At 43.9% G+C, this 14,331-nt stretch overlaps 1 protein-coding gene across 2 annotated transcripts in view; it reads right to left on the reverse strand.

The window, feature by feature from the left end:
- TRPC5 (transient receptor potential cation channel subfamily C member 5) overlaps window positions 1–14,331 on the reverse strand; it is a 67,643-nt gene that overhangs the window by 23,906 nt on the left and 29,406 nt on the right. For both annotated transcript variants that reach the window (XM_005527407.3, XM_088062567.1), the window contains 3 exons: window positions 10,934–11,270; window positions 7,604–7,743; window positions 2,300–2,622 (listed from right to left, as the gene is read on the reverse strand). In XM_005527407.3, coding sequence (XP_005527464.1) covers window positions 2,300–2,622; window positions 7,604–7,743; window positions 10,934–11,270 — 800 coding nt within the window. The remainder of the gene's footprint in view (window positions 1–2,299; window positions 2,623–7,603; window positions 7,744–10,933; window positions 11,271–14,331) is intronic.

A 14,331-nucleotide genomic window follows, 5' to 3' on the forward strand; every position in this document is an offset into this window, starting at 1 on the left:
CAGGGTCCCCAGCTCTGGCTGGACTGGCTCCAGCCCCGTTTGCTTCCCCCCCAATTCCAATATTTGGATCTGCAGCTGCTCCTTCCCAGCCACTGCCCCACACTGTGCATCTGCTCCCCAGCCAAATGTCAGCTTGTGCTGGGGGTGTTAATAACGACCATTTAAACTTTTAAGAACGCATTAAATAAATTTCTTAAGCGAGCCTCAAACAAAAAGTACCTGCAGAGTGTTCTGTCCCCTGCCAGGAGACCTCACTCCTAATGGATCCCCTCCCACTGTGATTTTGTTTTACACAAACCTCTGCCACAAAGGCTGAGCCCCCTCAATTTCCTTTCTGTGCTATATTCCCTTGGCAGGGGGTTTAAATGAATGTTAGGGTGGCAGAAATTGTGGTTTGTATTTAGGCTGATCTACACACTTTCTGCTAAGTGCTCCTTGTCTCATTTTTAGCTCCCAAGCCATTACATCTTCTTACAGACTTCAGAATGGTTGGTTTGTTGCTTTGTTTTTTTTTTCCTGCTGGCCCAGTGGTCTTTTTCTCCAGCCAAATCCTGCTGTTGTTTTCTCCACTTACCTGACACAATGAAATCTGTAAAAATACAGGTTTGCAGTGGTGGCAGGCCCAGAATGCAGAACTGAACACGTCTGCTCACCATAGCTCCAGAGAAAGGCAGGATTTGGTACTGGATTTTGTAGGCTTGACCCTTCCTGAGGTAGAATTTATCCCTAAACACACACACAGTGCTTGCCAGACCTTCCTCCCTCTGGCTGCTGCATCAGTGTGGACACAGATCAAGGAATAGTATTTGTTATTTAATCCCTTTGCAAGGGCAGCACGACACATTTCTGGGCCATGTGAGGCGACTGAAACAGAGGAAAAAAAGCCTGAAATCTTTAATTCTGTTTCTCATTAGCACAGTGCAGGTCAGTTCACTTCCCCCAGACAGAGATGGGTTTCATGAGAAAATTCCTCCAGGCTGTGGTGTTCCTGCCCTGCAGTGGGAAATGCACTGGCACATGTCTGGGCTACCAGGTCACCAAGCTCTTGAAGGATGGGCTCTATCCCATGAAAATTCCATGTTTCTTTTAGGAGAGAGCCCACAGGACAATGCTGGAACCTTTCCTCTCCCAACCAAGTCATGTGGCCTGAGCCATCATCTGTTTTTGATAACGGTGCAAATACATCCCAAATCCTTTCTTAACCCCAAGCCTTCAGCTGACAGAGGGTGGAGAATTATTGGGCATCATGACAAGTTTTATTTAATTTAGCATAAAGTGGTGGACAACAGTTTTGTTTTGCTTGTTTGCAGGGCGTGGGCCTTTTTCTAGACCGTGCTTTATTTATTTCTCCTGCCATTGTGAGTTAAGTACTGTGCAAGCAGCAAGAACAATCGGGTGGGGGCTGATTATTATAATTATTTCTACTATTAGTAATTAAAACAAATACATCAGCAAGACAATTCATGTCATTTTTCAGCATGTGCTCTCTCTTTCAGCTCTGCCAGCTGTCCTCACAGCAATTTCCATGCCAGCAGCTCAGTAAAGTACCAGCATTCCCAGCAAAAAAAAAAGGTTCTGCTGGGATTTTAGTCTGCAGGGAAATCAGAGAAGCCTGCAACATCGTGTGTCCATTAAAATCTAGGTCTAGGTTAAATTGTTGTTGTTGCTGTGTCACATTATTTATTAATAAAATTAATATAAATAAATATTTGTATTTATTTAATAATTATTAATTTAATAATAATAGATATCATATTATATTATGTTATATTATGTTATATTATGTTATATTATGTTATATTATGTTATACTATATTATATTATATTTATTAATATATAAAATAATTTATAATAATGATCTAATATAATTATTTCTTAATACCTGTTTTTAATAGGTTTATCCCTTATTCCCTTCATTTTATTCAGGTTCCCCTCCTTTCTTCAGTAATTAGGCAAAACAACTGTGTTAGAACCACACTTCCTTTCTCAAATATACTGAAACTGTGCCTGGACATAAAATAAGATTTAAGTTGCAGGATCATGTAGGGAAACTCCTTGGTCCAGAACTAAAAGGTGTCCCCCTGGCAGACCTAAGTGGGAGTCTCTGTGACAGCAGACAGAGACAGTCTCTGTGACTGCCCCCCTTACCTGCCACCTTTCCTACAGAGCCAAGCACCTCACCTGGTCTTTGCAGATGAATAAATAAAGGCTCTGTCAGTGCAGTGACAGCAGCAAAGGCAGGGGACACAGGGGACAGGGGCAGGCAAGCCTCAGAAGCAGAAAGGAGAGGATGTCTTACGTGGAGAAGGCATTGTTCTGTTTCTCACATCGGATCCCCTTGCAGTTGTTGGGTTCCTCCGAGGCACTGGTCTCATAATAAAAATAAAGCTGGTTCAGTCCATTGGCAAAAGCCAGAAGCACCAGGCAGTAGATAAAAAGGAATTTGAGGATGTCTAGCAGCATGCGTCCCAGAGAAATCTGCAGGGGTCCCAGGTGTGAGTTGGCTGTAAACAGGGATATGAGACGCAGGGAACTCAGGATGTTGGATATTGCAAACAGGGCTTCAGCAATGAGAGTCGGGTGCCACATCTCCCACTCCTCCCTCGGCCGAGAACCGTTGTACTGCAAGAAAGAAAGGAAGGAAGAACAGGGCTGTAAAAGGGAGCTGTGTTCTAATGACTGAGGTAACTCCCGAAGTCACACCTGAAACTTCTTCTCTCTTTGGTTCTGCTGCACTTCTCGCACCTGGAGTTCCCAGTCTCTGAGCTGAGCTCTTTTGGGATACTCCTTCCTTCACGGGGAGTTCTGCTTATCTCAGTTCTCCAGGTCAGGGAGAAAACTCCAAAGCTCTTCAGGACCTTGTTTCTCGTGTTTATTAGGATGTTATCACAAAACCTGGCATGTCTTTCTGCACAAGTTCAAGTCACTACAACCTGGCACACTTTGGGCTTTGATGGCACAAAATGGCCACAAACTACGCGGTTGTTTTATCTTTATATCTATGTTTTACCCAATTAACTATAGACACGTGTATTGTTTTTATATTTTAACAAATAAGGTTTTTATATCTCCTTATGTAACTAAAACTGCGACTGACTTTCAACCAATCACTCTTTGTGCTCTTAAAAACTGCAGAATCATGGAGTAGAAGGAAGGAGAGCTAAAAACTACACCTTTTTTCTTCCATCATTATTCCATGTATTAAACCCTCTAAAATCTGTATTTTTGACTTCAGTGACATACTAAACATTCTACTACTTTCTACTTAATTTTTTTATAAATCCTGGTTTACCCAGGGATATTTGGAAGCCTTTCTGTCAGTGACAAATAGGATTAATACCTTTTTGGAGAATAGGACAAACAGAGAAATGTCTCTCCATTTCTGGATTCCTACACACTCACTGATTCTCACCCTTCACAGGTAAATCCTAACCAGGTAGTGGCACAAAAAGGACTTTTAACCCCTGACATCTCAGCAGCTGTCAGACTCACAGTCAGGAGCTGACTTGATTAGGGCAGAGATGAAGGTTTAATGATGCTTTTTTATGAATTCTGCCTACTACATTATGACCCCCTGATGGTGAGAGATGTGGGACCAGGTTTTCTTTAGAGGCTTTGGGTATGTTGGCTGTTCTTAGCCTAGGAAAAATTAGGATTTTTAAAAATTTGTTTTACTTTTGAGTTCACAGTCTGTGGGTTCCTTATATCCATGAGTTCATACACAACCTCCTTCTCTTTCAACATTTAAAGGGGTTCAGATCTGAGCAGGTTGCAGGTGTAAATTTCCAATTACTTTTGTTCTTCTTCCTCCTTAATATGACTGCACATTATAAACACTGCACATTCCAGGAACAATGGGAGGGAGGGAGGGATAAGGAAGGGAAGAAGAGAAGCAGTGGAGTATTGGATGCTTTCCTTCACATGTAATCTAAAAAAAACCAGTGCCAGCAGCCCAGAACCAAAAGGCTTTCTTCGTATTAATTTTCTTATTAGTTAATTTGTCATGGCAATTTTAGGAGAGTTGCTAAAGCAGAGGCCTTAATTACAGCTGAAACACTGGGTACAGTTGAGTGCATCAATTACAACATTAACTGGGTTTGTAATGTAACTGTAAAAGCAGAAGCATTTTCTGAGCAAAGTGCAGCCAAATGTGAACAGGTAACACAAAAGAGCTGGTTCTGTAAAATGGAACTGCTCTGGTTCTGTAAAATGGAACTGCTCTGGGTCTGTAAAATAAAACTGTTCTGGTTCTGTAAAATAAAACAGTTCTGGGTCTGTAAAATGGAACTGTTCTGGGTCTGCAAAATAAAACTGTTCTGGGTCTGTAAAATGGAACTGTTCTGGGTCTGTAAAATGAAACCGCTCTGGGTCTGTAAAATAGAACTGTTCTGGGTCTAAAATAGAACTGTTCTGGGTCTGTAAAATGAAACTGCTCTGGGTCTGTAAAATAGAACTGTTCTGGGTCTAAAACAGAACTGTTCTGGGTCTGTAAAATGAAACTGCTCTGGGTCTGTAAAATGGAACTGCTCTGGCATAATGATGTGGCACAGAGAATGGAGTCAAAGATATTTAACATCAAGGAATAATTGTCCTTTTAACATTTGTCTCCGCTCATTTAGCATGCATAAAAAGGCAAAACTGCACTCAGAATAACACAGCTAACACCAGAACCAGCACGTTCCGGGCTCCTAAGATAATTCTGGTACCATTGAAAAGGAAATGGTACCAATAGCAATCACACTGACAGACAAGATTGCAGAGACTTTCTGTTTCAATCTGAAGGTCCAATACACAAGCTCCCAACTTTTTCAAGGGCTCAGCAAAAAGCAGGTTGATATTTCAAACTATCCCTCTGTATGAATGAGATGAGACATGATACAAAGGCATTTCAGCATGACCTCGGATTCCTTCTGACATTTCCAAACTGTTCTTTATTACATGAACATCATGGCCTCAGCCTGTTAACTTGATTTGAAGATGGGTCTTAAAATGCCTACAAACAGGCAGAGAGGTTAACTTTTTGTGGATATCCAGCAGTGGGGGTGGGTGGGATTTGAACAGTTATTCCCAATTCTCTTCTGCAAGCTGGCTGGACACAGCAGCCATGGGCTCTCTGCTAAGGCTTAGCACATAAAGGTATGGGAAAAGGTCTTCTGTGTCCCACACCTCTTTTGAAAGGAATATTTAGGTCATTAAGGTCATTTTTTGGTCCTTTAGGAATGGATGGTATCTCCTCACTTGGCAAATAGCATCTTCAGAGCAGCCTGGCATCACAGCTAACAGAGAAACAGCAGATTTCAGAGTTAGCTACCCAAGCTGGGTATCTGGGAAGGCTGGAATAGTTTGGTTTGGTGTCTATTCAAAAGATGAAACACAGCAGAGATGTACATAGAATAGTACAAATAAATTACACCCTGCTGTCACATTTACCCTTCCTCATTACATGCTAATTCAATGCAGCAAATGAAAACTGATTAAGAAAGTATTTCTACCCTATAATTAACCTGAAGATTCCATTGGTATCAGACAATATCAGAGCCAGGTCTTGGAACCAGTCAAATCAAGGAAAAAAAGAAAAAAAAGTCTTCATGTAAAAACAGGGATGGAAAACATTTAGTGTCAGTATGCAATTTAATTTTTCTGATATTTGGCAGAAAGTTAAATGTCCATGTAATCCTTTGAAGTTCTAAGAAGTGTTAGAATATGGTATATTGGCATATATCCCAGCCTCTTCCAGCTCAGGGCTGTTCTATAAATAACAAATCATATTGCAAAATGTTTTGAAGCCATTATCAACGTTATAAACCCTCACATTTTGGAGCACACTGCAACCCCTGATGACACAGGGCAGAGGGAACTTCTGTCACCTGGTGTTTCAGAACTGCTCCCACAGAAGATTTCCTGCACCTCTCAGAATTGTCTGACACTGACCCTCATCAGGAGCAGACCTGAGGTTTAATCCAAGAGGGTTTGATCCAAGCTCAAACAGATCTATTCCTGCAAACCCTCCTTTGTGTGCTGGCACAGGGGGTTTTGAGGTTAACCTGCCTGTTTCTGGGGCTCTTGCAGGGAACACAAACAGAGCTGTTCCTCCTTTGTACCTGTGCTTTGGCTGTGAGTTTAAATCCTGGTGTGTGACTGCATAAACCCGTGGATGCACAGCTCCTCTAGTAATTTGTGTGTGAGAAAGAACCAGGTTGCTAACATTTTAAGATTTGTCCGTGCATTTTACCATTTCCAGCTTTTTTTTTTTTTTTTTTTTTTTTTTTTTTTTTTTTTTTTTTGTAGTATTGCTTGCGGTTTAAAGACCAACCTTTCAAGTCTGTAATTTCCTCCCTGGTTCTGAATGTTGAGAGAATAAAAGACATAATCTGTTCCTGCTTTGATGCTGTTACAGAGCTGCCTCTTCAGGGAGCAGCAACCAGCTTAAAAGCTTTTCCCTTTGAAAATCTGACTCACCAAGACTGCAGCCTTCAGGATTTTACAAAGGCCCCATAGCAGGGCTGTTTGCATTTTGGAGTCAGTGGGGCTTGGCGAATTTTTCTCCTCTTTCCCCCCTCTGCCTGCTGGGCAGGACTAATCAAGGTTGCTCTGGGGAAGTGCTTGTCCTGGTTATTGGGAGCTGGGCTGCCAGAATCAGAGACCTTGCAAAACTGGGAAGAGCAGGAGTGGCCAAGGAGCAGATCCCAATTATTTGATTTACACCTGAGTAATTCCACTGACTGCAGTGAAGCTGCTGCTGATTCATACCAAGGGAAGAAGTAGGCCAAGCACGAAGCTCCAGCCGAAGCCAAAGAGAGCTGTTGCATAAGGAATTTTACAGGATGCCTTTTGTGTCTCGTCTTTGAAAAAGAGAGACAGAAGGAAAGTGCTTCAGGCCATCCCCTGGCTTCAAACCCTGTGCATTTGCTAATTTGGAGCATCAGAAGTTTATAAATGTGGAAGGTGCTTTTGAGGATGAGCTCTGATGTGCGTTCTCACCACAAATGGAACATGACAGGGAAGAACCCACGGGGTGTTAAAGCCCCAGCTTGTCATTTCCCTGCCCACAGGTTACATATTGAAGAGTAAGCTGACCCCTTTATATCAGATTATCAGATAGAATCCTCCTGGTAACAGCCTTGCTCTTCTCAGCAGACCTGTCACATACTTCTGATTACTGATCTCCAGATCTGTAGGACTACAGGTTTCAAAGCTTGGCTCTAGAAGAGTTCAGGTAACCGTATTCTTGTTATCCCTTTACCATTTTATTTAAAAGCCATGCTTTCAACTATGCCTTGTTGAAGGAGGTCCAGTGCCAGCAGAGAAAACAAAGTGCTTTGGCAACTGAGTATCTACAAAAGGCACAGAAAGTGGAGAAATTTCTCCTCAGTGCACAAACAATCTATTTAACTTTTAATCAAAGAGTCGGAATGAACTGAGCGGAATGAACAGGATGTTCATTCTCCAAACAAAATAATACGCTTTCCAGGTGAATTTTCAAAATTGGACTGCTTGAAAAGCCGCTATTTTCTTTGCTGTGATTTTGATTCGAACAGTTTGTACCTTGTGTACTACAGCTCTCACCGGCACATCACAAATTCCCTCTCCCAGGTTACTGTACCTTGACATAGGCAACAATTTTAAGGGAGATGGTTGCAAGATAGAGGGAGTTCATTGCAAAATCCATCAGATTCCACCAGTCATGTACGTACTCATTGAAGCCACCATCCCACATTTCCTTGATTTCTCCCCAGATGAAACCTGTGGAAAGAAAGGGAGTTCATTGCCATGACAAGGCATTATTTGCCATTAAAGCTCTGTGTATATACCTATCATGGAATACCAGACAATTTGAAATTAACAGCTTGGAAAAAAATGCCTCATCCCTCTCGCCTTCTACAAAGTACAATGCTGCTGATTATGAGACATTTTACAAGTCTGCAGGGAATGCAGTCTGGAGAGAGCTGAAAAAGACCTTGGTTTCCTACCCAGGGCTCCAGATATGCACATGAGGAGACTGCCTGAAACACATGTTATTTATAACCAGGACGAGTGAATTGGCTCAGCTGAAATTTGTTCTACGTGAACAAACTCTTCAAGCAGCTGTATTGGGTGTAGTTTCTAATAGATTGTCTGCTCTCACAGACACTGGGAGCAATTCAGTGCTCTGTTGGACAGCACTGATTTTCCCTGACTTTCTCTAGCAACACCAGAACCAGCTTCTGCACGCCAACACAGCTCCTCCCTGACCTGCAAATATCACACCAAAGAAGAAAGAAGTGGATCCATTCTCTGTGCTCAGCCCCTGTATTTATGCATCTTGCTGTACAAAAAGCCCACAGGGATTATTTGTGAGGAAAGGTAAGACTCAGCATGAACCAGGGCACTGCAGCCTGGCAGTGACTCACCTCATGTCAGATATGGCTCTGGGGTTTGTGAGGTGTTTGTTTCCAAGGATACAGCCAGAGCCCATCATGTCAACTCTGAAATGCCTTCTGGTGATAATTTTTGGCACTTGCTAATGCTCACTCTACCTCCTTGCAGCTGAAAGGGTGAAGGGCAGCTTCTGAATTTCATCACCAGACGGCCAAACCCGCCTGACACAGTTCTGATTATAAGTAACTTCTGTGTCCTTTCTTGTAGAACTGTTGAAGTATTTTTGAGGAGTCCCATTAAAAAGCAAATGGCAGCTCCTTCATGCCCTAAATGCTTCTGAAAATGTCTTTAGAGCCCCAGGTACTCTGAATTTCCCACTTGGCATTATCCTTGAACCATGACCGGAAACGTGTGAAGAAACCAAACAAAACAAAAACAAAACAAAAGTTCACCTCCAGGTGCATCACCAATATAATTCACCCAAACTGCTGCCCCTGCCTAACCACAGGATACTGCAGCAGGCACCGATGTGCTGCTTGCAACTCAACTTTAAGGACCTGGACGTTCAGTCTGAAGAGCAGGTGAGGTTGCAATGAACTTCTGCACGCCCCCAAATATCAATCTGAGCTGCTCAGCTGCCAGCCAGCAGGTCAATGGCCACACAAGCAAAATGTCAGGGCCAGCCATGGAATCTTATTACAGCTGCCTCCACGTCTTTGCACGCACGCAAACCCATAAAATAAAATAAATCAATGGAGAGGAGCCTGTTGAAGAACTCATACACTGTATTTATAGTGAGTTATCGTTGCTGGTTTCTATAGCTACAGCAATGCTGTGTGTGCCTGTTCTCTCTCCTTTTATAGTGGAAAATATTTCGTAAGTAATAACCTTTAATCTGGTGAAACTGTTCTAATTTCTCCATTTAATAAACAGTGATACAATATCTCTATTTATCTGAAACAAAGGAACTCAAGAACAGACAGCTGTAAGGGGTGCTTTTGAAAGGTTTTTTTAAAATGGATTATCCTTCTTTCATCTGCAAATCAGTTTTACTGAAATGCCTACCATTTCCCTCAATTTTAACCATGAATTTAAAGTGAAGGTATCACCTATGCTCAGAAAAGACATTTAACCTCCTGAGCTTACTCTGAAGTTTCTACCAACACCTGCATTTTCAGTGCATAAATCAGCTTCATCAGACAATGAGGCTGGTGGTGGAGCTGTGCAAGGAGCACAGTGCCCTGGGTCACCATCCAAAGTGATTTGTGAACATGTTTGCAGCTCTTAACTTTTCTTCCTCGTTTTCCATCAGCAGTTTCAGGTTTGGCTCGGGAGCAGCTGGGTTTGTTCAGCAGAGCCAGCCACAGAAACAAGGAGCAGCGTCCCTGGGTCACCAGGAGAGGGGAGGCAGCAGGTGTGGGAGAGCAGGAGAGCCAGAAAGGTGTGGGAACCACTGAGCAAAGTGCCTGGTGACATTCCCAGCTCCCAGGGGTGCCACACGCTGGTGGCACAGCAAGGGACGTGGGAGCTGAACCACAGGAGGCATCAGGATCCTGATGGAGCTCACAGGTTCCCACTGCTGCTGTGCTGGAGCTCAGTTTGGGAAGGTAATTAGTCCTCTCTCATCAAAAATACATCCATCTGGCTTCTCTGCTCCTCTCCCACCTCATCCCATCTCGCTGCCTCTCCTGAACACCCTGCCCTCAGCGCACAGACACCTCCTGCTCTCCCCAGCTCTGGCTGCCCAAGCCAGGCTGGAACAAGAGCCTCACATTTAACTTCCAGCCAGTCAACACTCCCTCCTTCCCCTGCTGCTATCAGAGCACTTGATGTTGATGTGGCCAGTGATTATCAGCAGCGACTGAGCCTTATCTTCCCCCTCCTGCATTCCTGCAGCTAACCTGGGAGGAATGAGCCAGGCTGGTTCCTGCGCTGCCTGCAGGAGCAGGTCGGGGAGAGCAGAGCCAGGCTGTGGGCACTGCCTGTCCCTGTCCCAGCAGCAGCAGTGGCACTGTGTGTGACCCAGGGGCTCATTCCCAACCTGCTGCTCTCACCCAGAGCTGGGGGAGCGGGCAGGGAGCCGCGTCTGCCGCGGTTTGCTCGGGTCATGTCTAAAGGCACATCAGATGGCACAGAACAGCAGAGCAGCCCTGGGCCAACAGGATCTGCTGTTCCAGAAGGAGCCCAGCTGTTGTGTGCGGTTTCTGGAGCTGGCTGCCAAATCTCTTCACATGCTGGGCTCGGGGATGAGTCCCCACACAGTTGCCATGGGTGTGAGTCGGGCCTTGTAGCTCAGTGTTCCTGGCTGTGGGATTTATGGGATTTACCTAGAACCCAGGGCAGGATCAGGTCTAGGATGTACATAGAACCCATTGGGGATTGGGGTGTGGGATTTAGCTAAAACCCATGGCAGGATCAGGTGTGGGATTTAGCTAAAACCCATGGCAGGATTGGGGTGTGGGATTTAGCTAAAACCCATGGCAGGATTGGGGTGTGGGATTTAGCTAAAACCCATGGCAGGATCAGGTGTGGGATTTACCTAAAACCCATGGCAGGATTTGGGTGTGGGATTTACCTAAAACCCAGGGCAGGATCATCCACTCCACGATGGTGGGAGGTGGTCCCTGCATGTGGAGGTCGGTCCTGACGATGTGCTGCGACGCCAGCAGGAGCATGAACAGGAAGGTCAGGTAAGAGCCAGTGTGGCAGATAAACTTGATAAATGGCTTTTTAATGAACAGTCCCAGCCTGCTCTTGGGTGCAATCAGGTACGCCACGGATAGCACGGGGAAAAGCAGTCCAATGGTGACACAGGTCAGGAGTTTCACTGCCCAGTGTTTCCGCCTCCATCCTGGAAAGCCGTCGTACCAAAGCGTTGCTAGTAGCTGCTGGCAGTTTGGCTGAGCAACAAACTGGGGAGGAAAAAAGAAAGAAAAATTATTATTGACTGGTACTCCACGTGCTCTCCCCCTCACTTACGTGTCAGAGCCCACACAGACCCTCAGATTACGTTTGGGGCCGGCTTATGGGCTGGAAAAGCATATTTTGGAGCTAAAGGGAAAAAAAAGAGGGAAGTTTCACTCTTTCTATGTAGGATTTGAGACTCCTTCTCAAGGAAGAAATTTTTTCCCTGCTTGCAGCATCCTTTTGCGGATCAGCCACTCACCACACACGCAGCCTCGTGCAAAAGCAGCACCAGGAGAATTACTACGAGCTGTTTCTCTCCCCATGTGTTGGAGCACGTTCCTTTTCAGAACGTTTCAAACAAGTCACTGTCAGCATCTTAAAAAAGTGACTGAAAGATGAGGCAGGAGGGAAAAGGTGCAAAGCTCTGGGAGGGTGTGTGAGATGGAGAACATCTCCCAGAGCGTGTGGGGTGCTGCAATGTGTGTGTGTGTGTGGGCTGGGCTGGCATGAGACAGCAAAGAGCAGCGCGAGGTGCGGCCAGGTGACATCGGGTGGCGAGCAGGACGGCACATTTGGAGCTCTGCCTCGCTGTTCAGGAAAGGAGCAGCCGTAAAACGCAAGGGATTAAAAGCAGAGGCCAAAAGGAATCTTTGATCTCAGAGATATTTGATACTCTGTGAGAAATGGCATTGTGATTTAGTGCGTCTCACCCAGCACACATGCTCAGGGTGCAGCTCCTCCAGGATGCTCTCACACTAAACAGCCTTTGGGATTTCAAACCAAGCCATGATATTTCTGCTCAGTGCCACAAGACTTCATGCTCCTGGTTATACCTGCACAGCCCCGTGGTTTTCAAGCCTTTCCAGACCCAGAGCTAACCAGAGATGTCTGCAAGACCAAGACAACTCTGGTTTTCTTCAAAAATCTTTAGCCCCACACCCAGATCTTTTAAATATTCATTCACCACAAAAACTGCCCGGTATTGGGAGGACTTTTAAGCACAGTTCTCAGAGTGCTCTAAACAAGCAGAGCACTGTCATTGCCATGCTCAAAATGACTAAACCAAGGTCAAACAAAAAGACAAATTAGTTGCTCATTCTGAAGAAGTCTTTCACTTCTGTAGGTATTTTTAGATTTTGGAAATGTATATTTTATGTCTTAACAGGCTGTTTATGTCAGAATCAGACCATTTTTGGACTGGGTGGTTCATACACAGGGAATGACCCCAACTAACACTGAAAATAAGTTCTCCAAGGGAACTATCTGGCATTTATGAAGCTGATGACTTCTGCATTGGCACATAATTGGTGACACTCTGCTCCAGAGGGCTTGGGAAAATAATATCAGAAGAGGGTGTGATTTGGAATCAAGCAGCACATGCAGGCAGCTGCAAATGGGCAGCAGCTTGTGGGGGGATGGGAAAAAGCCAAGATCTGTTGCTTGTAGTGATGAGAAAATATTATTGTAAAATCCCATCTATGGGGAGAGCAATCATAAAATCACAGAATCCCAGAATGGTTTGGGTTGGGAGGGACCTTAAAGCTCATCTTATTTCCACCCCTGCCATGGGTGGGGACATCTCCCACTGTCCCAGGCTGCTCCAAGCCTGGTCCAGCCTGGCCTTGGGCACTCCCAGGGATCCAGGGGCAGCCACAGCTGCTCTGGACAGGTAAGAGAAACAATTCCACAGAAACAGGAAAACCGCCAAGCATCGATTGGTGCTTGGCTGTGTTTTAACTCTGATTTCAGAAGGGTCAGCGCTTTGTGTTCAAAACCTGGAAGAAACAGAAGGTTACACTGCTCTGCTCTCTCAAGATCTCAATCAGGAGCTGTTACTGGATGTGTTCTGCAGTGACTCACAGGGCAAGAGATGCTGCTGCTTCTCTGAGATGAGGCACAACTTTTTCTTTTATTCTTTTTTTTTTTTAATTTTTTTTTTTTTTTGAGGGGAGAAAATGTTATAAACACATTTATTCTTTATCACATATGATAGAAAGCTCTGAGGGGAGAATAAAACTGTTTTTCCCTTGAGTCAAAGTCAAAGTCATTTGAGAAATCAAATGACTATATGTTCTTCTGGTTGCTGTGCAACTTGCAAGCCTCTTAAAAGTGCCTCTTCTCTGCCTAATAGCTCATTTCTAAAATCTGCTTTCTCAGTTGTATCTGATGTTAGTTCTTCAAATGGAGACAAATTCACACATCATGAAAGAGCAGCTTTAAAGAGCAGATTGGCAAAAGGGAATGGAAATGGAAAAAGCCATTAAATTTTCCAATCAAGCTGGTCCCAACCTCAATGAAATTTGCCCAAGGGAAATTTGAGCACACCACACAAAGAGACTCCCTAATGTCATAAACCACCAAATGCTGTGTTTATTAAAGGTAAGGCCAAGCACTTACCAAAGTAGACTTTTACTAACTTGTATTAGTCCAACTTATTAATCACAGATTTAAAATCAGTAAGCACTTGATGCTTTTATCTCCAGTAGTGCAGTTGTCTGCAAAACAAAATTCCCAGCGTGCAAAAACATTGGAATTCTGAATTACAATGAAGAAGCAAACCTTCTTTAGGCAGCACTGGTGTGCTGCCTAAAGAATTTATTGGTTTTTGGTGAGTTTGCTTCTAGGTGCTGTTAATTAAACTAAACCCCCAAATTCATTGACCAGACAAAATCACTGAATGAATTAAAGATTGTCTAGGAGTCATAGTGCTAAATCAATGCACACAAAATACAAAAATACATTATTTTGGGTGTGAAGTACCATGAAACTCTGGTAATATTGTGGAACTTTTGTTAGCCTCCATCATTTCAAATTTCTCCATAAAGTTAAGGAAATTTCTACTTTGCAAATAGCAGAGCAGAGAACTGGAAAAGCAACTTGACATCTTCAACACCACTACTTACACCAAGGCTTTTCCTGAAAGTTAATTTTCCACCTAAGTAACCCCAAATGTGTTTTTTTCACATTTTTGCAAAGCCTTTCATGTGCCACAGACTGAAATAGTCCCTGTGTACATCACAGCCTTTTATCATTTCACATGAATGTACCGTGTGTGACAGGGTTTGG

Source organism: Pseudopodoces humilis, chromosome 15, assembly GCF_049639895.1.
Source record: "Pseudopodoces humilis isolate 2021_Gansu_Grassland_sample_001 chromosome 15, ASM4963989v1, whole genome shotgun sequence".
Taxonomy (NCBI): Eukaryota; Metazoa; Chordata; class Aves; order Passeriformes; family Paridae; genus Pseudopodoces; species Pseudopodoces humilis.